This window comes from Lycorma delicatula, chromosome 11 (genome assembly GCF_047948215.1).
Source record: "Lycorma delicatula isolate Av1 chromosome 11, ASM4794821v1, whole genome shotgun sequence".
In the NCBI taxonomy this organism is placed as follows: domain Eukaryota; kingdom Metazoa; phylum Arthropoda; class Insecta; order Hemiptera; family Fulgoridae; genus Lycorma; species Lycorma delicatula.
This window is the reverse complement of record NC_134465.1, coordinates 80,487,154-80,513,976: the sequence shown is the minus strand read 5'-3', so window position 1 is coordinate 80,513,976 and position 26,823 is coordinate 80,487,154. Positions and strand designations below refer to the sequence as shown.

Here is a 26,823-nt window from a genome sequence, read left to right as displayed (position 1 = left end):
AAATTAGTAGAGGTGCTGGTCCAGAAACGTTTTTATGGGCCTTTTCAAGGCCATGGTTTAACTTTCATGTAAAATAAAATAAACGTAAAAAAATGAATCAAACAGAATAGATGGAAGCAGGATAATGATCTAATTCCACACTTTATCACGTTCAACAATATAGTATTTGGTTTAACCAAATAAATAATAAAATGTCAATACAAATTATATTTTTTAGTATTATTGGATAACTTACTAAAATGTCCGCTTAAAAACATTATAGTCCACTGGTGCTTAATTTAAATTTCTGTGTACACAGAAACAAATACATGATTAGTTTTTACTAATTACCTTCTCTTTCACCTTTCGAGCATGTTTTTGAACAGATTTGGCAATCAAAGAGCCCTTGCTTTCCGCTATATTCTGATTACTACTGAAAAAACAACTAAACCACTTTCATATTCCTTCCACCAACTAAACCAGAAAAGGGAACGAACAATGAACATTCCATACACATGTGGAGTAAAAAAAAAATTCCTTCCACCAGCACGCCAGGATCACCACTGCAGGAGCAATAGTGCTCTCTCCCTTGCAGCCTCACATCCAGCTTCCTATGTGCGCATATGCACAACAGCCAAACACCACGCTGCTGGAACTGTGAAGCGCACAGTTCCATACAAAGATTTTTATATCTTTTTCATAAAGTGGGGGATGGCTACTGACATTAAGTTAAGGATTATATATTGTACAAGTATAAAAAAATAATTAAAGAAAAAAAGAAGTCACATTTAACGTTAGCAATAATATCAAGTGGAAATAGGGAGTGCTGCAGTTCCACAGTGCCTATTTGTGAGCCGTTACTGCTGTTTATACTTAATCTTTTTTTTCAAAAACTATTTTCCTTATTAAGGGATGAATAATCAAATTTTAAAGATATTTAATTATTTAAATATTAAGATCCCTTGTCAATTTTCTATTAAAAAAAAAAATCACTCACTAGGTAAATATCAATTAGAACAAATATTTTCATACTTTTTAAAATTTTCAAGTAAAAAAAAAGAAAAGATAAATAGCATTTAAGATAAGTACGAGTATTTAGATAATATTTTATAGTAATAAATGAATTGCTTAATTTATGTATATATGTTGGTTTCCTTTTTAACTACTTACCTTCTCCAGACTTGTATATCAGTTTCTAATGAGAACAGTACATCAGATAAGAGTCTCTGGTGTATATAAGACCACTTAAATTCTGGTATTCGAAATGGTGGACGAGATGGTCCTGGACTAAACATAGGTCGAGAACCACTTCCACCACTGCCACTACTGTTTGAGCTGTTTACAGTGACTGAATTTGGTATTATTCCTTTCATTCTTCTGGTATCTTTTTTTTAAATAAAAGAAACAAAAAATAATAATAAATTTAATTTATAGTAAAAATATAGTATTGAATTAGCAACAAGTAGAAATACAAATTCTGTAAAAACATAATATTAATAGAAAATTATCATTGTATTTTACATATTATATATTAAAAATAAATTCATTTTATTTAATTTTTTTTTTAACTACCTCCATGAAACACATTCATAGATATATTTACATAATAATTGACAATGAAAGTTTACAAAGTTTTTTTTGTTATGAAGATGTTTATCTTTACCACATTGTGATCATATTATGACAACATAAATCATGATCTTTGATTCCAGTTTATTATGTAGCTTAATACATAATTTTGATCTTTGTTCAAATGTAATGATGTGAACATATCGAGTAGGTTTTTTATTTAAAATGGTACAGTAAGTAGAACCATTTTGAATAATTAAAATATTCATGAAATTGAATAATTTATTCATGAAATCAAAAAGTTTATTTTTTAAAAATAAATTAAGGGTCAATTTTGATACAAAGCTACCAAAGTTTAACATTAGGACCCAGTTAGAATAAATATAAAATTATTAAAATTTAACTTACAAATTACAAAAATTATCTCTTTTTATCTACAATTGATTATGTAATTTGTTTTTTTCACCACCAATATTTTTAACTAATTTGTTAAATTAGCATAATTTTAAACTAATTTGTTTTTTTTAAATGTTTCAAATGTTTGAAAAATTTTTTAAAACAAACAAAAAGCAAATTAATTGGTTGGCTAATATTGTCCCCTAATATTTCCATATAGTGGAACTGTTTATTGTAACTCTATTTTAAAGTAAAAATACATGTATTGAGAATTTAATTCATACCAAATAACCTATTTTTATTTATTAATAAACTAATCTATTTTTTATTATTATCTTGTAAATAAATTAAGAATATAAATGAATGTTATGTCAAGTTAGTAGTAATGTTTAAAAACTCTAGTTAACTGCATGAATTGAGATACAACTTGCACAGACATTTTCTACTTTTAAACAATTCAAATTTTCTACTTTTTAAACAAATCATTTACATTTTTGTTTTAACATAAATTTGTTTTTAAATTAAATTCTTTTTTTTAAAAACAAATTTAATTTGTTATTTTTAATCTGTTTAGAAATAAATATTATTCTAAGTAGGCCCTCAAGCTATCATAAGCACTTTTGCTACATGGAGGTAGTATTAGCAAACCCTCTGTTTGTTTATTTGCTAAATTTGAAATAATATTAAATCTATAGTTTATAAGAAAATGGCTGCTATTTTCATGATATATCTACCTTTAATTTTGAAATTTAAACTAATCATTTAATACCCATATTTTTGAAAATCATTACAATGATTTTTGAGTTACAAGGCATTAACTATTTTAACAAATTATATTTTTCCTAGTGTGGTAATGTTTATTTATTTGTGTTATTTATTTTTTTGTGTTTGTTTAGCATACATTTTTCACATGTCTTTGAAAATAAATGATAGAAATCAACATACATATACATAAATAGAAATACTGAATGTCAAATACAGATATAAATACTGTGTAAATAAATATAGATATATATACTGTATATTGATTCTAAACTGCAAAACAATCTCTCAGAAGATGATTCTATTGCCACCAAAAATAACAAAAAAAGTTTATTTAAGCATAAGTCAGAAAACAGTTTGTCAGCAAGTTTCGGCTAGTGAAACATTTAGCCCTGATTTCTGCTCTCTCTGTGAAATTAAACCGTACTAAAACTCAAGTACAAATCAAGGGATAAATCCTTCCTTATGAATTTGGATCTAAGGAACAAAAGAAAAATGATCCCAGACTTCTATTAATTATCCCTTACGTTTTAAGAAAAACGGGTTAAAACACAAAAAGGTTTTGTCAGAAAATATACTTTTTTAGGTTTAGAATAAAATAACTTGTTAATTAACCATAAAAACAAATAAAAATTTCTAGTTAACTTTGTACAGAATTTAATTCTGAGAAAATTTATGTAAATAACATCTATTAAATTAAAACACAGATTTCAGAAGTTCCAACTTAATTAGAAACAAAACAAACAAATTGGATAGGTAAAACTAATACGATGTTTGTTAAACAGAATAATTTTCATCAATGTTTTAGCAAATAGTGTAATGTATGTTTTCATTTACATAGTGTAAATGGAAACAAACAGAAAACTTATCAATAACAAAAAAAAATGAATAAAAAAGTAGATTTAAAAAAATAAGTCACATACTTTTTGTTTTTTTCTAAATATTATTAAATATCAATATAGTTACTTTATAAAGTTGCAAACATTTCTTCAAAGCAGTTGCTCAATGTTGCCACCATTCTGTTTATTGCATAGTTCAGCTCACTGGATCCATGCTAGCCATACACATCTAATAGCATAATTATTATTTCTAATAGTACCTCCAGCTTATATTATATGATTTCAATTCTTCTTCTGTGCCAGTATGAGCAAATTAGAGCAACGACTTCATCCAACCCCAAAGGAAAACATCCAGTGGTGTGATATTGGGAGATCAAGGTGCCAATTTATTGGTTCATTTCGACCAATGCACTGCTAACTAAATGTGTTATTTAAATGATTCATCACATCATAACAGTACTTAGCAGGTGCACCATCATTGAAAACCCACTTGCGCATTCTGTCTATAAATGGAATATCTCCCAGGAGTTCAATCAGATTTGTTTGCTTAAAATGCACGCACTGCTCTCCATTGAATCTTGGCGGTAAGAAAAAGAGGCCTATGCGATTATACCAAGAAGACCACACCACACATTAAACTAAAAAATTCATCAGAAATAAATTGTAGCAGTCTCATGGAGACTTTCTTCTGCCCTATTGTGTTTCGATAATTTACAATGTCATTTCTTGTAAAACAGGATTCATCAGTAATTAAAGTATTATTTAGGAAATTAGGAAGATGTTCACATTTTCTAATCAACCATCGACAAAATTTCATCTGTTTATCAAACTCAGGTGGTAATAATTCTTGTACATGTGTTGTATGGAACCGGTATAATTGTTGCTCCAATAACGTTCACCACAAACTTCATTAAGAAATAAGGCGATGCGACAATCTTCTTTCTGGTGCCTGAGGTGGAAGATAATTGTACCACATTCAATATTGCTTCTTTAGCATTGGAATTTCTCACAAAAAGTTTACGACCAGCATTGAATCGTTTTAGTTTAAACATACCTGTTTCTCAAACTCGCCTCTCCAAAGCCTCAAATGTTTTATGATCCAGTACTCTTTGATCTGGATAATTTTCTTGTTATTCAAGCACAGCAGCTGATCCATCTTCATTTACTTTACCATAAATTGTCTATCAACACTCCAAATGAAAACAAATTTATGGTGTCACTCATTGTGAATGACTGACCGAACAATAACAGCAAAAGCACCGCTTAAATGAATATTCAAATGCTACACCCTAAATTTAATTGTTGATCAGCTGTTATTGCCAATCTATGAAAAAATTAAAATGTTTAATATATTTTAGAAGGATGTCATTCAATTTTTTTTTTAATAATTTTTAGCATTTGTATGTAAATTATTCTGTTTAAAATCATATCATTTTTCCAATCCAGTAATGTGTTTTTTTCTAATTAAAGTTGGTTGAACTTCTCAAATTTGTGTTTAATTTTAATAGATGTTATTTACATCAATTTTCTCAGAATTAAATTCTCACAAAGTAAACTACAAATTTTCATTTGTTAATTGGTAAATTAACAAAGTTATTTTATTCCAAACCTAGAAAAGTGTATTTTCTGATAAAAGTTCGTGTTTTTAAGTGTCCCTAAAAATTTTTCACCACATTGTACTTTTTCACTACTGAGAGTTTTATCAAAAAATTCTCAGTTAAGTTTTCAGTAAAATCCAGCTGAATAAGGTTCTGCATCAAATTTCATAATTATACGTTCACTCGTTCCAAAAATAGCAACCTTTTGACCAGTTTGGTCATATATTCACAATTTTACAAATATTAGCCTCTGATGATATATTCACATATTTATCATCTCAACTTTTGCTTTACCCAGTTTACTCTAAGATTTTCAGTTACTATTTATACTAGTGATGTGACCTTTTGTCAAAAAATTTAATTAAAAAACAAAGTAGATGCTATTATCCTTAAAAAGGTAATCTGCTCCTGTAGAAAATGTAAATACAAATAAAATACAACTGACATAAATTACAAAAAGAAAATGCACTGCATTCTTATATGAGAAAAAATGGGCGCAGCTATGCCTACTTTTAAATACCAATGAATAAAAAATTAAAAAGCGAAAAAAAATATAGGAATAAAACAAACCAATAGATTAAGCAAATAGATTAAAACGGCAAAGTAGATTAAAACGGCAAAGACAAGGCAAACAGAATATAAATTTACTTAAAAACAAGCAAAATTTAATTTAAAAAAAGAGCAAAAAGAAAAAAATAATAAATCAGCACTAAAAACACATAAAGGTCAGAAGACAGATATTTTATAATCTCACCATGGAAATGTATAGGATCAACTTGTGTGGACATCGAGGCACTGTTTGGTCTCATCAAAGGAGAAATTCGCCCTACTGTAAGCATATTATAATGTTACAGTAAAACATGCAATATGTATATACAGATATACAAACATGTACACCAAAATGATTAAAAATACAAGGATGACATATATAGGACAGATTCTGATGTTGGGTTATAAATGTTAATATGTTATCAAATAAAATTATACATTTTAAAACAATTCAAGAATTGGAAGATGGGAAAAATTGAAAATGTATATTTAAGGACTAAACCTATAAAATTCAGTAATGCTTCCTGGTAAAAGTAATTTAATAAATCTTCTTGATTTTGTTTTTGGTAAGAATTCATTGGACACACAATCATTAATTAATTAATACATCATCTAAGAGATCCATAATTCCTCTTTGTAATTCACATTGAAAATAACAAATACTCTCATTAAATGAAATTGATGAATGAAGATATATGTTTTTGCATAAGTAAACAAAAAAAATTCATAAATAAAAATTACTTTTAAAATTACATTTCTTCTTTTAAGTGTTTTTTTCCCACTGACACTTTTAACGACAAAACAAATCAACATAATAATACTAATTACAACTGTTTTTTAAAACATCAAAATGAAACAATTCAAAAAGGAAAAATATCAAGAGTAATATAACTTAGTTTTATTACCAACGTCTTATTTATTTCCTACTCATGTTATGCTCCATATTAAAATGAAATAAAATTGAATTCATGGTAAAAAAAAAAAATATTAATCATCTAAATATTTTACTATTTAATTACAAGTTAAAAAGTTATTAATACCTAAAAAGTAAACTTAAATTTATACTACAACTTAAGTTTTTTGTGAATGCAAAAGGTATATCACTCTAGAGATTAAAGAATAATTAAATTAGAAAAGATTTAACCATTTATAATATAATGGAAGAAGAACAGAAAGTAGAAAAAATAAATATTTAGTACAAGATAGAATCAATAAACGTAACACTAAAATAAAGTAGATCCAATGTAGGTGAATAAAAATAATGATAAATTACAAAAAATCATAACAAAAATTTACTTATTTTTAACCAAATAGGTAAAACTTTTGACGATTCAATTAAAAAAAAAGTAAATTTGTCTGCCTAAGGCAGTAAACTCCAGTTCCTTACATGCTGAAGGTTCCAGAATACCTAAAATGTTTCATATATTGTTTTTTCTAGAAACTGAAGGGTTTGAAATAAGTAAATTGATAACATGCAAAACAATATGCAATGAAGCTGATTCCAATAGTCACCGAAGTTAGAAATGTTTGGTGAACTTCTCTCACTGCATACTTTTGACATTTTTGAATGGCAGTCAACTATAGCAGTCAATACCATTTAAAAATAAGAAACAATAATAGTTATAATAAAAGTCACTCACATTAGAATAACAGTATCATATACTAACTAAAAATTAAAAAAGTTTCTTGTATATCATACACCATACACCCAGTAAAGTACAAATGCAAATCTAGAACTGTAATTTCCAGAAAAAACATATTTAAAGTTTTTGACACCATCTCAGCTGCTGTTATTAAAATTGTGTCTTATCTAATAACTTAAACTCTATTTAACACTAAATCTCACTGATATCATAGATGCTGCTATTAAAATGATGAATTAAGTGAATTTTTTTTAACTTGCATGATAGGAGTTACAATATTTTTCTAAAAAAACGCAAAAATATATGAATTTTTGGTATAAAAATCTCAGCTTCAGAAAATCTAACTTATGACCCTATTTTACTGAGGATATCATATTATAAGCTTTTTTAACATAATATAGTGGGTTTTTTGTTTTTTTTGCTGCTATATACAATTAAACTCAAACAGCATTAAACAACTGAACCCATTATTATTGCCCTTTCATGATATATAGTAATAAATACTTAAATTTCCTTAGATCATTGACATCTTCACATTCTTCCATTTTTAATATTCTATTCTCCAAGATGTTCCATACGCATGAACTGCAGAGCTGTAAGAGAATGCACTTAAAACATTTTGCTAAGAAGCAACTGTGTCATAATCAAGTGAAATGAACCAAATTGCAATAAAAAAAAAACTGAAGTTACTACTAGGGTCATTCAGAAGTTCTTGACCTTACACAGAGATAGTGCAAAAATGATCAAATGACTTTGATATTTATCACTTATGATGGCGTGCTATAAAGGTTCAGATGAATGCATTTAGTTGTTTGTTTGTGGCGATCAAGGAAACCAAAGAAGTTTTGATATTTTCTGAAAAATGAATAAAATTGAAACTTGAGTATTTTGTTTTAAAATGTTTAACCCTGAAAGAAATATGAAAAAAGGGTTGAATTCTAATTTAAAGGTTTCTTTCCCTTCATTTTGATAGTAAAAGAAGTGGGCTATTGAATTTAAATGTGGTCGTAGATTCATTCAAGTTGATAAATTTTCAGCAAGCCCAAAAAATTGTTACACCTGACAAAATTATCACAAAAATTCATAATGCAGAATTAGATGCTAACCAACTGAAGGTAGATAAGCTTGCTGACATCACAAACATTGACACATCATGTCTACTACATTTTGCAAAATGTTTGGTTACGAAATAGCCTGCTGCTCAATGGGTTCCATGTTGGTTAACCGTCAATCGAAAATGCATTTTCCTGAATAATTCTAAATGGCGGCTAAAATGGAACTAATTTAAATGCGATTCCACTGAGTTTCTTTTTTTACGTTTTATAATAGCAGATGAAACATGGATTCACCATTATATGCCAGGGACCAAACAGCGATAACATGGCTTTGGAAGCCATTACATGCCTTCCAGACATAGCTTTCAAACAGTGGATGGAATAAAGTGAAAGTGTGCCAAAGAAAAAAAAATAGTTATATCTCAAGAAAAAGTCATGATTATGTTTTTTTTAGATTCTCATGGTGTGGTGCTGATAGACTTCCTGGAAAAAGAAAGGACTATCACCGGGAGTATTATATTTCACTACTGGAATAATTGTAGGCTGCTAATCAGGCTAAAAATTCATATCTGGACAAAAAGAAAATGCTCTTTCACCACAACAATGCACCTGCACACACTTACATCTCAAGTTGTTGCTGTAAACCTCCATGATCTGTGCTTCAATGTATATTCACATGCACCACATTTGGCGCCTGGGCAAATTGGCTTAAATGTATCAAATTACAAGGTGACTAAATAAAAAAATATTTTTTTTTTTAATTTCTGAAAAATCTTATTTTCTTTGACAGGCAGAGAACTTTCTCAATAGCACTAGAAGGTTAACTTTTTTTCTAAAATTATACACTACAGGTTAAGAACCATTAAAACGGTATAAAAAGGAATTATTTTTAACCTTTCAATGCCAAAATATTTTGCATAAACTTTTAAATTTTATTAATAAAACTACATAAATTAAAAGGTTACGGGGAAATACTGGATTAGAATCTGAAAACTAAACAATAAATACATTTGTATTGCGTTGAGAATTTTACTGATAAAAAAATTTATTCATTAATAGTATAAAATATTTTCAAAATTTTACAGAGAACGGAATTTTCTCATTACAAACAGTAAAAGAAATAAATAATCGTTAGCGAATCAAAAATCTCATTTTATAAAGTAGTTATCAATCTTTCCTTTTTAAACATAGTTTCTGTGCTATCTTTTATTCTGATTTGTCCATTTAGTAAAAAATTGAACTTTAAATTAAACTGATTATTTAAACTTAGCCTCCTAACATTATAAGAATATAAATAACTAAATTAAATAAACTTACCATCACTGTGAGGTGAATTCTCATCAATATGGCCATTCATTTTCATTTTGTCGTTTTCATAAGCATCATGATCTTCAACTAAATGATGATCGTTAACAGTAGTAGAATGTCTTGACTCATTAAACCCATTACTATTTTTAACAACACAATTTGTAGATGATGAAGCTGTAGTTTTACATTCAAAACTTTGAGTTTGTGTCTGTGATGACTCGCTCACAACTGATTGTTTCGAATCATTATTATTAATATTAACAACAACATCTGCACCAGCATCGCAATTATTATCATTAGAAGGTTCTTTATCATTAACATTAATATTTACATTATTAACAACAGTTAAATTACTATTAACACTAGTATTATTCGATTTGTCATCGCCTATGGACGTATTAATAATTACGACATTATTGGACGGAAAATCAGAGGAGGATGTATTATCAGTACATTTTAATGTTAACTGTTTATGATTGCTTACATCATCACTTAAATTATTAGTATCGTTATTATTTTTAACGAGTTCGGCATTTAATTTTTTACTGCAATCACTTTTAACACTATTATCACTTGAGCAAGTATCACTTGTTTCTTCTGGATTAACATTAACGATTCCTGTTACCGCTGCCGATTCGTTTTGCGTCATTGTAATCACCGCTGTAGTTGTGTCTTTAATATCTTCTACTTTATTTGAAGCCTTTTCGACATCATCTTCTTCATCGATCTCTTCATCGGCTAATTCTTCTTCTTCCTCATCTTCTTCCTCATCGATATCTTCATTTTCTTCTTCCTGATTCGTCGTTGTAACAATCGATTCTATATCGCCACCACTGTTCTCTTCTGATTGGACGGATTCGGGTAATTTTTCAGATACACTTCGTGGTATTTCTTCCGGATCGACATCTTTACGATCGATTTCAGTCGGTGTTAAATATGCTTCAGACGTATCGCTGTCAATAATTTCACGTTCAACTAGTTTATTAATGTCACTATTAAGTAAAATAGTCGTTTCACTATTATCACCACTGCTTAAAGTATTTTCACTTAAAGTACTTTCTAAAACACTTATTACATTATTTTCATTCGTTAATCCATCAATATTTTTAACATCATTTTCAGGCACAACTTCATTAATATTATTACCATCATCACTTTTATTAACAACCGATAACACAACCGAATCGACCGATACATTCTCATTATCGTGAACATCTCTATCACTATTCGCGACTTCTAACTGTTGTTCTTGTTGCAATTCATCTGCAACTTCTCCTTCACCATATACAACATCTTTCTTCTCTGCATATCCAGTAATAGATTCACTTAGTGTTTGAGTAGTGCTAGTATTCTGATTACTATGTAGTTGTGGTGTTGATGATGGTGATGGAGTTGAATCTGTGACAATAGCTTCAGCTGCAGTTATAATTGAACCAACAATAGTGGAAGCAGAAGTATCTTCTTCAATAGGGACTGCCTCAGCTTCACAGTTACATGGTACATCTGATTCTCTAAGCTGCTCATCCTTGTCTATGTTTGAATCCTAATAAAGAAAAAAATAAATCAAGATTTCACTGAAAATTTATCTATTATTATATTTTTAATAAGATATATATGCTCTAATTAATTATAAATATGTGGTAAAATATTAACACAAGGGGCAGAAACAAAATGTCACATAAAGCAACAGGTGTTACAATCCTGTAGTTTCATCCCCTGTTACTAAGATTCCTTGCTGATCCAAGTCCTCTCATTTTCTATCAATCACCATGGTTGTAGAGTCGAATACGACTGCTATATCATCGCATCTAAAACAATGTGAAGTGATTGTATTTTTAACAACAGGAAAATAGAACATAGTGACATTAATCATTGTCTAAAAGCCATTTATGATGAAACTGTAAATAGGCGAGAAATAGAATTTAGAGTATCAGAAGGTAGTAAAGGGAATATTGAGGATGAGCCTTGCAGTAGTAGACCAGTTTTTTAAATGAAGCACAAAAAAAAAGGTGTTGAATCAATTCAAAATGACCACCACCGGATCACACAACAACACATCATCACCCAGATAGGAATATCAAAAGAATCAGTAGGATACACTACTGTTCAACTGAGCTATTGTAAAATCTGTTTGCAGTGGATGGCACACAAACTCAGAAAAAAGAACATACAATAACAAAATGAATGTTGCAACAGCTTCTGAAATGTTATCATGATGAGGGAGATGACTTCATTTTCAATATTGTGACGAGAGATGAAACTTGAGTGCATCATTATGACACAGAAGAAAAATGGCAAAGAATGGAATCTATCACTATGGTTCGCAGCAATTAAAAAAATTCAAAACAAACCCTTTCCAAAAGAAAATTCTCTTGATGAAATTCTAGGATTCCAAACACGTGTATGTGTGAATCTAACTGATTACCTGAAAGCCACACTGACTGTAACTTGTGTCCAATACATACAGATTTTAAAACAACTTATGAAATGTGTGTGTTGTGTTCAAAAATTCACAGATCTGATTCTGCAACATGATAATGCTTGACCACACACATCACGTGCAAACACTAGGAGGGGCTCTTGTGAAGTTGAACTTAGAATCTATTACACACCTTCTATATTCAAAAGATCTGGCACCATGTGATTTTTACTTCTTTTCGCAACTAAATTGGATATTAAAGATATTCATTTCATGATATTATCGATATTCATCCTTGGAGAATATCCATATGGATAGTGAACTGAAAGATGCAGTTAAGTTATGCATGGCATTTTCACACATGCTACAAATCATTTATCTTCATCCTCTGAAGAATGCCTAATGGTGGATCCGGAGGTTAAAAAAAAATAGTTATGGATAAAGGAAAGATCACCAGCATACATCACTGATGGAATGAGAAGATTGGTTCACCATTGGGAGAAGAAATATGTAGCTTTAATTGGTGCCTATGAGGAAAAATAAATGTAAGTTTTTGTAGAAAATAAAATGAACCCTTTGGCCATATTTGTTTCATTTGATTTTCTCTTTTCATTTGTGATTTAAGAGCAACTGAACATTAAATTTCAAATCCCCCCCCCCCTGTATTATATATAATAAATCACAGAAACTTATCTATCAAACTGTGAAAGTTTAATCTTTTCTAATAGACATGGAATTCTAATTATTTATGGTTGATGTTAGTTATACTAATATATTAAAAATTTGTGTCAATCTTCAATTTTTTTTCTTTTTAATTTGTTTTCTAAGGTTATCTACAATAGAAACCTGATTTCAATTATAAATAATTACAAAAACCACTTGATAGAAAAAATGTAATAATTTTATCATACTAAATTGAATTCTTTTCTCCATTACGGTTAAGAGATTCAATTTATTTTCACTAATAAATAAATTATAGTAGTATAGTAGTAATTATTACAGGAATTATGGTAGATTACATACAGAATGCATCCAAATTTTTCACCTGTTAGCTTGGTAAAGCAATTTTAATGTTCCATAACTTTGTTCAAAGATAGATAAACAAGAAAAAATTAAAAGCTTCAAAAAAATTAGCAATAGAAAAAATATTGCTTCAAATGAGTTGTTTAACATGGCAATAATGGAAAGAATGTTAATAGTTTAGTGTAAAAAATTCTTACTTTTCTTGAAAGCTGAAAATTTTAAAAATATATAAATAAAAATAAATACTGAATCAAATAATTAAAAAAAATATTTAAACACATAAAATTCTACAGTATTCTTAATTCTTCTTACTAATCAGAATAGCTAGCATAAAAAACTATTAAAGAACAAAAAATATTAATCCAATCAATATTTTTTTTTAATAGATAACACTATTATTTGATGCTAAAAATTTACAACTGATATTTTATTTTGTGAGTAACAGAGTTTATCAATTATATTCATAATCTTACCAAAAATAGATTTGACTAAAAGAGGGGTTTAATTATAAGGTTAAGAACACACATTAAAAAATAATTTTTAATAAAAACTGTTTTGTCATGATGTAGTTGTATCAATTTTATGTCAAAGAAGTCTTGACTAATGGGTAACGCACACTTATTTAGACAAGACAATAAATTTTTATTTGACAACAGTTCACACGGTATCAATATGAATTATGTGGAAGCAACAAAATTAAACATATTACTATTTCATTTCAACATTTTTTTCTTAAACTGACATATAAGTATTCCCTCAGGGCTTTATTGTACACTTTACACTACACGGCTTACTGTACACTTTGTCAAATAAATCGTCAACATCTGAAATCATGGTGACAAAGGAAATTTAATAAATATATAATTAAAATAATACACATTGTATTATGCAATGAGTCATATACTATGTCATATTTTTATCATTACAGCTGTTTAAAAAAGCAGTTTAAAAAAGTACAATTAAATATTTGCTGTAATTAATTGACATGAGGACTGGATAGGAGGAGGACTGGTAAAAACATTTATTTAATTCTTTGGCTTAAACTGACATTGTAGTCTACCTAACGGCTGTTTTAACTATTGTGTGCATCAAATAAAAAAAAATAATAAAAATTATTATTTCACACCCACTAATTCATATTTATATGTTTATAAAACCAGTTAACATTTAAAATACTCACAACAATGTTTCTGGAACTTAATTTATACTTTCTATAATAAAAATTTACAAAAGTAGGGTACATACCCTACTGTTTATTTGAATGAATAAAATAATATCAAAGAATATTTATATATAAATTGATTTGTACAATTCTTAAAAAAGAATTCTGTGATATTCTTTCGGATATAATTAATTAATTAATATGTTCCAATTTACTAAATTTCTACATTTTTCATCAGTCTCTTTATAATATTTGTTATTTCAATATACATATATTGATAGATTTTATTTATTTATTCTTTAAGCAAGAACAGGCTTCCCATCCAGTTATAACCGCTATGATAAATGAGTTTTGTAACATTTGAAAAACATCAAGTTTGGCCAGGATTCGAACCTCTGGATGAAAGTACGATATGCTATTGCTGTGGAAATCAGAAATATTTATAACTGTTGCAACAAAATTTCACATTCATTATCATTTCATTGTAATTTTTAAGAAGTAACAATATTTATCTAACAAAAAATATAGAAACCTACCACTATAGATCAATAACTGTCTTACACTAGCCAAACAAACTTCAATTAAATCATTTATTAAGCGTTTTATGTTGTTTTATAATAATAAAAATAAATTATATTTTTGCAATCATATAAAAAATAGTTTATTAGAATTTACAAGAAACACCTCAAGAGTGAACTATCACAACTTAACATAATTCTACAAAAAGAATAAATTTTATTTAATACAAAAAATAACAATTTTCAAGAAACTATAATAAATGAATGAATTCTCCATGCCCAATTATACGTAAATATTTGAATTTTCTATTTCGCATGTTCATTCTCAATCATAACTCATACTGGTGTCAGCCTTAAACCAACCAAGCCTGCCACCCATGAGTGTATACAGAGGGAGGCAGCTGCCCCCCCTTTGAAAGTGGAAAAAATGAAAAAAATAAAATAAAACAAAAAATATATAAATAAAAGTTTCTGAAAAATTAAACATTATGAAAGAAACTAACTACAAAATAGAGAAGCTCCCACCATCTGTAAGAAGATTTAAGAACTACTGTCACATGCCGGCGTCATGTTACTTGTGGCAACAAGAAATTTGTAGAATAGTCTCGTCACTTTCATCTCATTTCACATCACAACAAGAATATTCTATAACCTATTTACAAAGTAAATAAGAGCGCATGCATTTTTGGTTAGTCAGTGTAGTTACTTTCAAACAAGCGTGTAAATAGTAACCCACCAGGTTGGTCTAGTGGTAAACATGTTTTCACAAATCAGCTGATTTTGAAGTCAAGAGTTCCAACATTCAAATCCTAGTAAAGGCAGTTACTTTTATATGGATTTGAATACTAGATTGTGGATACCAGTGTTCTTTGGTGGTTGGGTTTCAATTAACCACACATCTCAGAAATGTGAGAAACCTGAGATTGTACAAGACTAAGACTACACTTCACTTACATTCATACATATCCTCATTCATTCTCTTAAGTAATACTTGACGGTGATTCCCAGAGGCTAAACAGGAAAAAAGTGTGTAAATAGTGTATGTAATTTTTTACGACCTTTAGAGTTTGTTATTTTGTCCCAGCCACCAGTGCCATCCATTTTATTATATAACAAATGAATATTAGAACAAGAACATTTTTTGGAACAGCCTACTGTGATGTTTATTACATGCTTTTGTTTAACTTACAGTGAATGTACCATAAATCTATTCTTGCTTAAAAGCATATAACTTAAAATTTGTTATCCTTCATTTTCTGGTTATCTTTGCTTGCAAGTGTTATGACACTAGGGATTTTTTTTTTATCTTTCAACATAAACAGTTTGTATTTAAGTTTATAATTTTTGTTAAGTTCTTCTAAATAAACAATACTTTTGATGAACAATTAAAAATAATTCAAAACATGGCCTGATTACCCATATTACTTCTGGCAACAGCTTGATTTCGATATCAGTAAAATCAACTTGTTTCTATTGTCTTTGATTATCTTTTATCTTGGATTCATCAGTAAAGAAATTAAAATATTTAACTATCTTGCAACAGATTTATGATTATGATACAGATATATAGAAACATACATTTTACAGTCCCCGAGTCTGTAAAAATGGTTTTTAAAAAAGTCTGATAAATTTTCTATTGATGATTCTTCAATAAATTTTTAATGTTACAATGATAAGAGTCATATTTTTGAATTAAGCTTAGTAATATAGTCATACACCATATTAAACAACATTTTGATGGGAGTTGGAATCTTCCTTGTCAAACCAATGCAACAAGATACCACGACCGAGTCAACATCAACATTTGGTCAAATCAAATTTATTTTTCTTTGCAATGAAATTAAAATGAAAAAAAAAATACTAGCAGAAGCAGTTAGGATGAGGACAAGTACAACCACCCTGCGGTTAAAACACTGCAACTATAGGATCTTCTTTTATGGTTCAAACCAATGTGCAACACAGGGAAAGTGAAACTGAAGATGATGGTTGTCATGAAGATGATATAGGAAAATTTGTTGGCCTGACAAGCACTATGCCAGTTGATAAAAATAAACAACTCTTCAAAAATGTCTGGGTATCTTCAACAACTACGATTTTGTGGCAGATGTCAAACACCTCAATAGGAGATACCAGTGACTGGATGCATATTCACCGTGGTTAGCTTACTCAAGGTGACTCAAAGATAAACTCTGTAAATATTGTGTGTTGTTTCCACTGTCAACTACAATGGGTGGTATTTGGAGTTCTTTTTCTTTCAGACCTTTCACTAAATAGAAGGACTGCACAATTATTGCAAAGCACACATACAGCCCCAGGGATATCAGACTGCAATGGAATCTGCAAAATCATTCATGAAGGGCGTTCCAATGAACATCTAACTTCCTCAGTCTTCATGAAAATCAATAGAAAAAAACAAAAAAGTACTGTCCTCAATTGTTTCCTGCGTCATTTTTTTTGGCACACATGATTTCTCTCAGAGGCAAAAATCTGGATACTGACTTATGCAATTTTGCATCAAAGTAACTGATTCACAACTAAAATACCATTTTGAGTATGGACCGAAAAATGTGTCATACCAACCACCAATCATCCAAAATGAAATAATTGATCTATGTTGAGCTACAATTATGGACACATCGTTACAAGGGTTAAAAAAGCTTGCATTTACAACATTTTGGCTAACGAACTCACAGATATTTCTAGCAAAGAACAACTGTCTATTGGATTACATAACTTGAATGAAAAGGCCAATGAAATCAAAGAAAAACTTTTAGGCTTTGTAGCACTTGAAAGAATTAATGTCGTGATATCGTCTAAACCATTGAAGATTTTGTAACAAACTTAAACCTAGACCCCCTGATAAGTGTGTGGGAGTAAGACTTCAACAGATGTTCCACCATGCTTGGGAAAGAAGGAGGTGTGTAGGCAATCTTAAGACAAAAGTACAAAAACACTCTCTACTTCTACAGCTCTTCTTACAAGCTTAAACACGTTGCGAATGACAAAAATTATCCCAAAAATTCAAAACTGTGTTGGAACTACCAAGGAGAAAATCACATTTTGCAAATTTCATTTTATGACACAAGTTTATTGCTATCATTCCTAAATTGTAAGAAACTAGATTGTCAGAGAAATAAAAGAGCATTCGTGTTTTTAAGGATCACTTCATTGACATTTTAATGCATTAGAGATCTTATTAGTTGAAGAGAGAACTGGAGCAACAAGAAAAAATGCCTATCAATTGCATGCAGTGGTGTGCATATCTTCATTTTTTGTGTCAGTAGCATTAATTGCTAAATATTCTGCTGTACTGGAACCCCTAGCAACACACTTCAATTTAAGGCACTTGACATAGTCAAAGTCCAACAGCACATTCAGACTATTTTTGACATACTATGAGTATGTCAAATCGGGATGTCTATCGTATGTCTATCGGGAAGATGCGGAGAACATCACAACTGCCATTTTAAAAAAGCAGGCGACATTGCAATGTATCTGAATAATGTTGATATAACCGCCACTTACACTGTTGGCTGACAGAAGCATAGACACAATCATCCAGCCAAAAATCCATCTGAGTTTTGGAGAAGGTCTCTAAAATAATTCCTTACTTGGATAATATCATATGATCTTTAGAAGTCAGACTTTCTACAGACAAATCTCCTACATTTTCAATGATTGAATTCCATCTCCGCGTAACATGAGAGGTGTTTCATTGAAGGAATGGAGTGGAAGTACTTCATCTTGTGCAACTTTCTACTTTCTACAATTTAGAAAGCACTGAAGAAGAAAGGGTATTGTGGTTCAAATTGTGGAATGATATACAGGAAGTGCCAGATATAATTAGGATTTTAAAAGAGAGTGAATCATTTTTCCCGATTATTAGAAGGGCTCTTCTGATATTGTTTTCATGCCCTGCACAAGTACTATCGAGCATTCATTTAGCTCCCTTCATTGAATTAAAATATGGCTAAGAAGCACCATTGGTGAAAACAAGTTAAATGGGTTAGCTATGTTAAGCATTCACCAACAATGGATTCACTAACAAGGAGCAACAATTGCAGACAATTTGAATCTATTCCTCAAAAACTATAAAACTATAAACTTTTATTCTTCTTTTTGTTATTGTGTATTATTCCATAGCCCTCCTCATGGACTACCCTTCCTCTATGAAAGATGTTAAATTCAGAAAGTTCCCTTTCATTTTGAGTTGGATATGCCCCTGCGGCCATTCCATTTCAAAATTTAGCTATTCATTAATTTTTGTGTTATATGATTAAATATAATAAATACTCATTGGTCAGTTACTGTTATACAAGCTTTTATTCTGATTTATCCGTTTGAGGTTCTGGGTTTGAATCCCGATCAGGCATGGCATTTTCACACACACTACAAATCATTCATCTCATCCTCTGAAGAATGCCTAACGGTGGATCCGGAGGTAAAAAAAAAAAAACTTTTATTTTGATTCTATTTGTCATCTTGTCCAGTTTTTAATATTTATAACTCTCTCATTTTATTTAATATATTTTTTCAAATGTGTACTAACAATCTATCCAAGTAGATGTAACTTAATAATAAATTGTTTTATCATATTATTTTATTTATATTTACAACAAGAAGTATATTATATTTGCTCTAAAGTTCATAAAGTATAAAGTTCATGCAGATGTGGTATTTTCATAGTTAAACAGCATTTATATCTTTGAGAAAAACATTATTGTACATGAGCAATTATTTATATTGTCATAATTTGCTTCTTACAGTAATGTAGATAATAATAATTATTGACTTACTACAGAAATTGTTATGATAGTGATAAGATATTTTTATTTTCTGAATTTTTAGAGGATTAATCCCTTCCATTTGCATAAACTTAAAAAAATATTATTAGTAATTATTAATAAAAGCTAAATTTTAGGATACTACAAAGAAAAAACTTATTTAAATGTAAACTTTTAGAAATAAAAATAGTAATTATTTTCTAACATAATCTATTTCTTTGCTGTAAAATAAATAAAAGAGCAACTGAAATATAATGCACAGTCTCTCATAACTCACAAATGAGAGTCAAATTAAAGAAATATAACATAAAAGTACACTTTATTTGCTACAAAAATTTATTTTTTCACAAAGTCACAATTTACAGCTACACATTTCTCCCAACAGTGAACTGGTTTGCTCATTCTGTCAATGAAGAATGCTGGTAGTCTTCCCTTGATCCATGATCTCACTGCATTCTTCAGTTCATCATCCATGGAGAAAGAAATTCCTATAAAATCCTACTCTAGTTGTGGAAAGAAATGAAAAAACAAATTTGGTCAAATCTTGTGAGTATACAAGGTGTGGAACAAGTTCAAATTTCAACTTCTCAAGAACCTCAGTGGTTGCTCATGATGTGTGTGGCCAAGCATTATTGTACTATAGAATTATCAGTTTCATGGATTTGACTACAACCAACACATAACCTAATGTGTTTTCAATCACAGAAACTACTTGACCACTGCAAGGTGAATATCCTTAATATTCAGATTTAATTTATCAGATTCAGACGTACAAAATTTTTTCACCCATCCAATCACAGAATTTTGAACAACACTTTCATCACCATAAACAGCTTTTAGATTCCATAAATGGAATGTTACTAGCATTCAATTTATCCATTGTTAAAAATTCAATCACTGCAAACTGTTTTAGACGCATTGACGTAGCAGGCGTACTTGAGTCCAAAACAGTGGTGATAAACAGAAAATGAGGGATAGTGGGTCAACAAGTTTTGGAATGCTAATTAATAATAAGGGAATGAATAACATTTTGTTCTTCCATAAAGTTCTAGTGTGCATTATATTTCAGCTGTCCCTTGTATTTTAATAAAATTTGAAAAAAAAAAAATCAGTAAAAAATTCATATATCATTAGTTTGATTAGACAGACAGAACCATTTATTTATCAGCTGTCAGATCTGTAAACCTTAGCAACCTTATTTGCTTCTTATCTAAATTATTAAATTTACATTTCTTTATTAGAAACATGTAAATTAACATTTAACAACAAAATAAAGATGGGCTTGGGATAAAATTGAAAAAACTCAACAGGATCTTAGAATTATATGGCATTGATTTGATGGCTATTTTCTACATATTTCACAAAATGATTTTATGACTATCATGTATGTATGTAGATGAATTGTTCTTCTTCATTTCCTTTTTACCCTAATGCTTTCATTTGTAGACCAGTGTTTCCAAAACTTTATTTGAATTTAAAAAATTAATAGAATTATAAGTGATGAAGCTAAAATTTAAATTACTATTTTAAACAAAGAAGAATTTACCTGCTTCTGCTCATTAATTAATCTTCCTTTTTAATAATACTGGTACACAAACATAGTTTCAAATACACTTACATCTTTAGTCCTTTATCAAATATATGGCTCAAACTTGGACCTATTTTTATTAGGCAAATTATGACACTATGTTTCTAAATTTTATCAGGAACATTAATAAATTAAAATTTAATACCACTCATATCATACCAGTAACAGTAATAAAATGAAAGTAATTACCTGAAATATAGGCTGAAGTGAAGCCTGCCTTTCCCAACCAGATATCGTACTTATCGGACGCTGTTGCCTTAAAGCTGGATCAGTAATGTTGTCAGAGCGCTGTCTTTCATAATGTTCATACATTTGTGCAAACTGCAATTTAAATTCTTCATATGATACCTAAACACAACAAAATACATATAAAATTAAATATTCCCAAGTATGAGGCACGTTTTTAAAAAAAAATAAGTATAGTTTCAACTTATCCACCAATTTTTATATTTTGGAAATAGATAAAACATTTATTTGTGTCAGTAGTAGTAATTTGTTGGGAACAACAGTCCAGTTGTACTAATGTTGATTACTATGCACAACCTAACTGATCCGTAACCTAATAAATAGTTCCAAAAAAAGTGAGAGTAGCAATTTGTTTCTTAATAACAAAAATCAAATCTATGATAATTAAAACAATTTGTTTTAAATAATGTGTATGGAAAAAGCAAATTTGCAATGTTTATTACGTATGAAAGTAGAGTTTTAAGATGATGTCATTTTTTTTGAGAAGGCAGGATGAATATTCACCTCAAAGAATGAACCAGTGGCCTCTCTGTGATCACAAATGATTTGTAAGAAAAGGTAATCAAACAAATTCATGAAAACAGATGGTTTACAATTTCATAATTATAAAATGAATTTCCAAATTTTCACATTCTCAATGAGTTTTAAGTGATTTCAATGGAAAGACAAGTTGTACAAAATTTATCACATTAAGTGACAAATGCTGACAGAGATAAGCAAAAATGCACTTTATACAGTTAAACTTCTTTTACTATGCTATGAAAATGAAGATGAACCACAACTGGAGATGAGACTTGGATACCAGACACTAAAGTTGAACCAAAGCAACAGTTGATGCAGTGGCAGCACTCATCATATCTGAGGCCTAAGAAGTTTAAGTAAGAATGTTTAGACAGGAAGCTAACAATCACTACTTTTTGGGACAATAATAGGAAACTGCTCAAGTTTCTTTATCGTGGAATAACTATAAATGTTGATATATATTGTAAAATTTAAAAAACTTTAATGTTCTATTTAGAAAAAATATGTGGGAGGCTGTCCAATGGAATTTTGTTTCTGCATGACAATGCTTGACCACACAATGCAACAAAAATAATTAAAAAATTAAAGCGACTTTGCTGGAAAATCTTTGAGCATCCACCTTGTTGTTACACAACCTCACACCTAGCAATTTTTATCTTTTTCTCCATTTAAAACAATGTCTTACAAAAAAGAGGTTTGAAAGTAATGAGGAACAAAAAGAAGAAGTAAATAATTAGTTTATGTTACTGATTGGAAAATCTTTTGAAGACAAATAAATCTAACAGAATAATATGAAGAATGTGATACAGTGAGTGGTGACCACATGAAAAATAATAATATATATAAGTGTACTTTATATTAAATGAAATTTAAATCACCAAAGCACAGTAAATACAGACAAGTTAGACTTACCATATTAATTCCAAGAATTTATTTTTGCAGGATCCTGCATCTTCAGTTGGTATTTAATTCGATAATTACATTAAAATAGATTGGTTTTATAATTTGTGAATTTTGGATTTGTCGAAAATGTTACCATTTTTTTTTTGTTTTATGGACAAATATGTAAATTCTGCTGTCCATTACAGGAATGTATATTTAAAAAGTTATTTAAATAATTTTTTTCTTTATCACTCATTTTTTTCTTATATCAAAACAGTGGTTTATATATCTCACTTAAAAAATCATATCCCAAAATAAAAAATGATGAATTTGCTTTAATTTCATCAATAGTCTCAAAATGGCACCCTTTCGTCACCATTTTTAATTTCAGAAATAAGAAAAAATTGCAACTAGGTCTAATGAGTAGAGAGGTTGAGGTAGGACAGGCATTTGATTTTTCCCATAAAACTGACAACTTGACAAATCTGAGTGTGCAGGTGCATTGTCGTGGTGGAAGAACCATGAGTTCCTTTCCACAACCCCGGTCTCTTTTTGCAGATTATTTCACGTAACTATTGTAAAACGCCTTGATAATATGCATGGTTCATTGTTTTACCTTTAGGCAAGAATTCAAAATACACAATTTCATTAAAATCGAAAAAAACAAAGAGCATTACTTTGACATTGGATAGAGACTGACATGCTTTCTTGAGACATTGAGATCATTTGTCAATCCAATGTGATGATTGACGTGTGAAGAATTGATTTTGTCTTGATGTTGTAGCCATAAACCCGGCTTTCATCCCCCATTATGATTCATTACATGAATGTTTCATAATCATTGATTTGTTCAAGAAGTTGCTGACAAACATCCACTCGATGTTCTTTCTGCTGTTGTTTGGTCATCAAATGAACAAACTTTGCTGCAACTCAATGCATGTTCAATTTTTCAGTCAAAATGTCATGCCGTGATCCAATTGTGATGTTAACCGCTTCTGCAAGTTTTCTGACAGTCAATTGGCGATTTCCACGCACCAGATTGGTGATTTTCTGAATGCGGGTGTCATCAATTGAAGTTGAGAAGGCCTTCTTGGACACGGGACATCTTTGATTGGCTGATAACCACTTTTAAATCATGAAAACCATTTGTAACATTGCGTACAACCGGTTGACCGGTTGAAACGATTAAAAAATCACTACTAACAATTAAACATGTTGCACTCAAATAACAGTAACACGAAAACTAAACAAGATATAAACAATCCAAGAACATGTGGTTACAGAGGAGGTTATGCGGAACACAATGCTGCCAACTGCATGTCACTAAATATCTCCATTGGTATGTAATTAAAAATATTCTGTTATTTTCTGAACAGACCTCATATATGTGTCTAAAATCCTAAATATAATGAAAAGAATACTATGCCATTAAGTAATAAGGCAGAGCAAGTAATACATTCTAGTATTAGAAAAATGATTGCAAAAAATTATATCATTTAAATTACAACAGTGTTCAATATTTTTAAATATATAAAAAAAAATCTAATCATACATAAAGATGTTACCTTTGAATGAACAATGGCCAATGTATCAACCCACACTCTCCAACCACCATACTCATGCTTTATAGCATGATGTAAAAGCATCCGAAATAAGGAATATACCATATCAGAAATCTTCTGTTCTTCACAGTTTTTAGGATGGATGTAAGCCATTGCTATTAACCACTCCTATTATCAGAAAATAAATTCATTACAGATAAAAAACTAAACAAACATCTACAAACATAATATAGTTTTATAAACATAATCACTTTGCTAATCTCCATAATGGAGAAGTTAGCATCTCTGCCTTTCATCTGGAATTTTCAAGTTTAAGTCCCGTTGGGCAAGGCATTATTTTTCACATGCTAAAAAATTCATTACCATCCACTAGTATCTATTATTGAGAATCAGAACATATCTGCTACATAAATACAACATTATTGCTGTTAATGTTACAGAAGACAAATTTTGTCATTTTTGCACCTTCTCACAATTGGAGTTTAAAAAATACCGTTTCTTTTTGAAACTTTAATTCATTATTTAAATTAATCAATTTAATTCCTAATCGACTAAGCATGGTAATCGAAAATTATGCTTGATATAAGATAATAAAATATTCCAAAATTTGATGATATAAGTTTATTAAAAAACTAAAGAATTCAATAACATTCTAATGGATGTAATATCCTCATATTATGTTTTTAACAATTCAGATTCTAAATATGACAAGGGCAGATGTCCAGCTTACAAGAGGGTATATTAATACCCTTTTGTAAGATGATAGGAGGTACCTAGTTTAAATCTAAGATGGCAGCATCCAACTAGGCAGCATTTTCAAGAAAATTCCATTTAAAGATTTTTTAATGGTTCAAGTAGCTTTCTTGTACATGTATAGTTACAGCAATGACAGCAGTTGAGTAGCAATCTTTCCAGTCTTATAGTTGAGAGGTTTTGGGTTTTGGGTTCCAGTCCATATAACTTTTTTTAATCTTCATTTTTATCTTACATATACATTAACAGATATGATTTTCTATTACACAGTATTTATAGAAATCTGAAAAAAAGTTATATGAATTTAATGTTTGCAATAACTAATTTATTTGAATATACCAATTATTAACAAATTTTGTTTTATAAAACTTGAAAAATTTTAAATAAAGAAATTTATTACAATTTTTAACTTACCTATTACATACAATCCAAAAATATTTACAAAAAATAGTTTTTTTTTTTTTTTTTTTTTAATTATCATGTTATAGATTGTAATACTGAAAATTAAAATAAATCTATTTATTTAAAGTAAATTAATTTTTTTTTGTTGACTGAACCATCTAAGGATCACGTTGCACAGCTTTAGACTTCTTTCTCCTTTTCCAAAATGGTTTCATTCTTTCCCTGTTTTTCTCTTCTTTCTTTACTCATTTTGATTTTTCGGCTTTTCTGGAAATTTACACTTATCTATTACTTTTCTAAATGTGTTTCTATTTTTAATTATAAAAACCCTATCTATTTTTAATTATAAATCCTTGTAAACATTTTTAAACCATATAATTTTTATTTTTCTGTTTTTAAAGTACGTAAATAACTGCTTAGTTAGTCTGTTCTCATCAATTCTGTATAGAGGTCCATAAAATTTAAGTCTTCTTTTTTTTATTGTAGTTTCTATTATTTCTAAATTTCTGCAAATTTCTTTTGAGATTTTAAGCCTATATTCTCCACTGATGATTTTAGGGCCATGAAGTTTTATTAATATTTTCTTCTCCATTTTAATTATGTTAACTTTTGACAAATTTTGCAAACATTCCGCTCCCATATTTCTGGTAAAATGACTGTTCTGAAATGTCTAATTTTTGCATTTTTTGAAAGGGATTTTTTCTTATATAAGTTCTTTGTTACATGAAAAGCCACTTGCATTTTTCTTACTCTAGTTTTCATTCCTTCTTTTTGCAAAACATTTGGTGTTATTACTTCTCCCAGATATTTAAATTTATTTGTTCTTTTAATTAATTTATTTTCTGAAACTTAGGTTATTTAGTATCTGTTACTACTTTTACTGTTACTGAATTTTTAAAAAGAGATATGTAAACCTATTTTATTTGCACATTTTTCTAATTCTTGGAATTAGAAAAATTTATTTATTTAATTAAAGTAAAATTTATTTGCTGTCTATTTGTTAATCCTTCATTCCTACATGTTAAGATTTTTAGGTTAATGTTTATTAAACTCAAATAAAATAATAATCAGCAAACATGAAATTCATGTAATTTTCTTTCCAGATTCTTATAAATATTATATAATAAAAAGATCATCTGTGTTAATTTATATGCAAGAAAAAATAAAAATTAAAAAAATAATGACAGATTCAAACCCTGTTCCTCTTGTTTATGACACTGGTACTCACCATTCAACTGGTGCCGCTCCTGTTAACTGTACAAGT

At 29.1% G+C, this 26,823-nt stretch overlaps 1 protein-coding gene across 1 annotated transcript in view; it reads right to left on the bottom strand.

The window, feature by feature from the left end:
- rg (A kinase anchor protein rugose) overlaps positions 1-26,823 on the bottom strand; it is a 1,091,579-nt gene that overhangs the window by 472,674 nt on the left and 592,082 nt on the right. The window contains exons 20-24 of the mRNA XM_075379107.1: positions 24,408-24,572; positions 21,382-21,540; positions 9,708-11,241; positions 5,898-5,972; positions 1,150-1,363 (exon numbers count right to left, since the gene is read on the bottom strand). Coding sequence (XP_075235222.1) covers positions 1,150-1,363; positions 5,898-5,972; positions 9,708-11,241; positions 21,382-21,540; positions 24,408-24,572 — 2,147 coding nt within the window. The remainder of the gene's footprint in view (positions 1-1,149; positions 1,364-5,897; positions 5,973-9,707; positions 11,242-21,381; positions 21,541-24,407; positions 24,573-26,823) is intronic.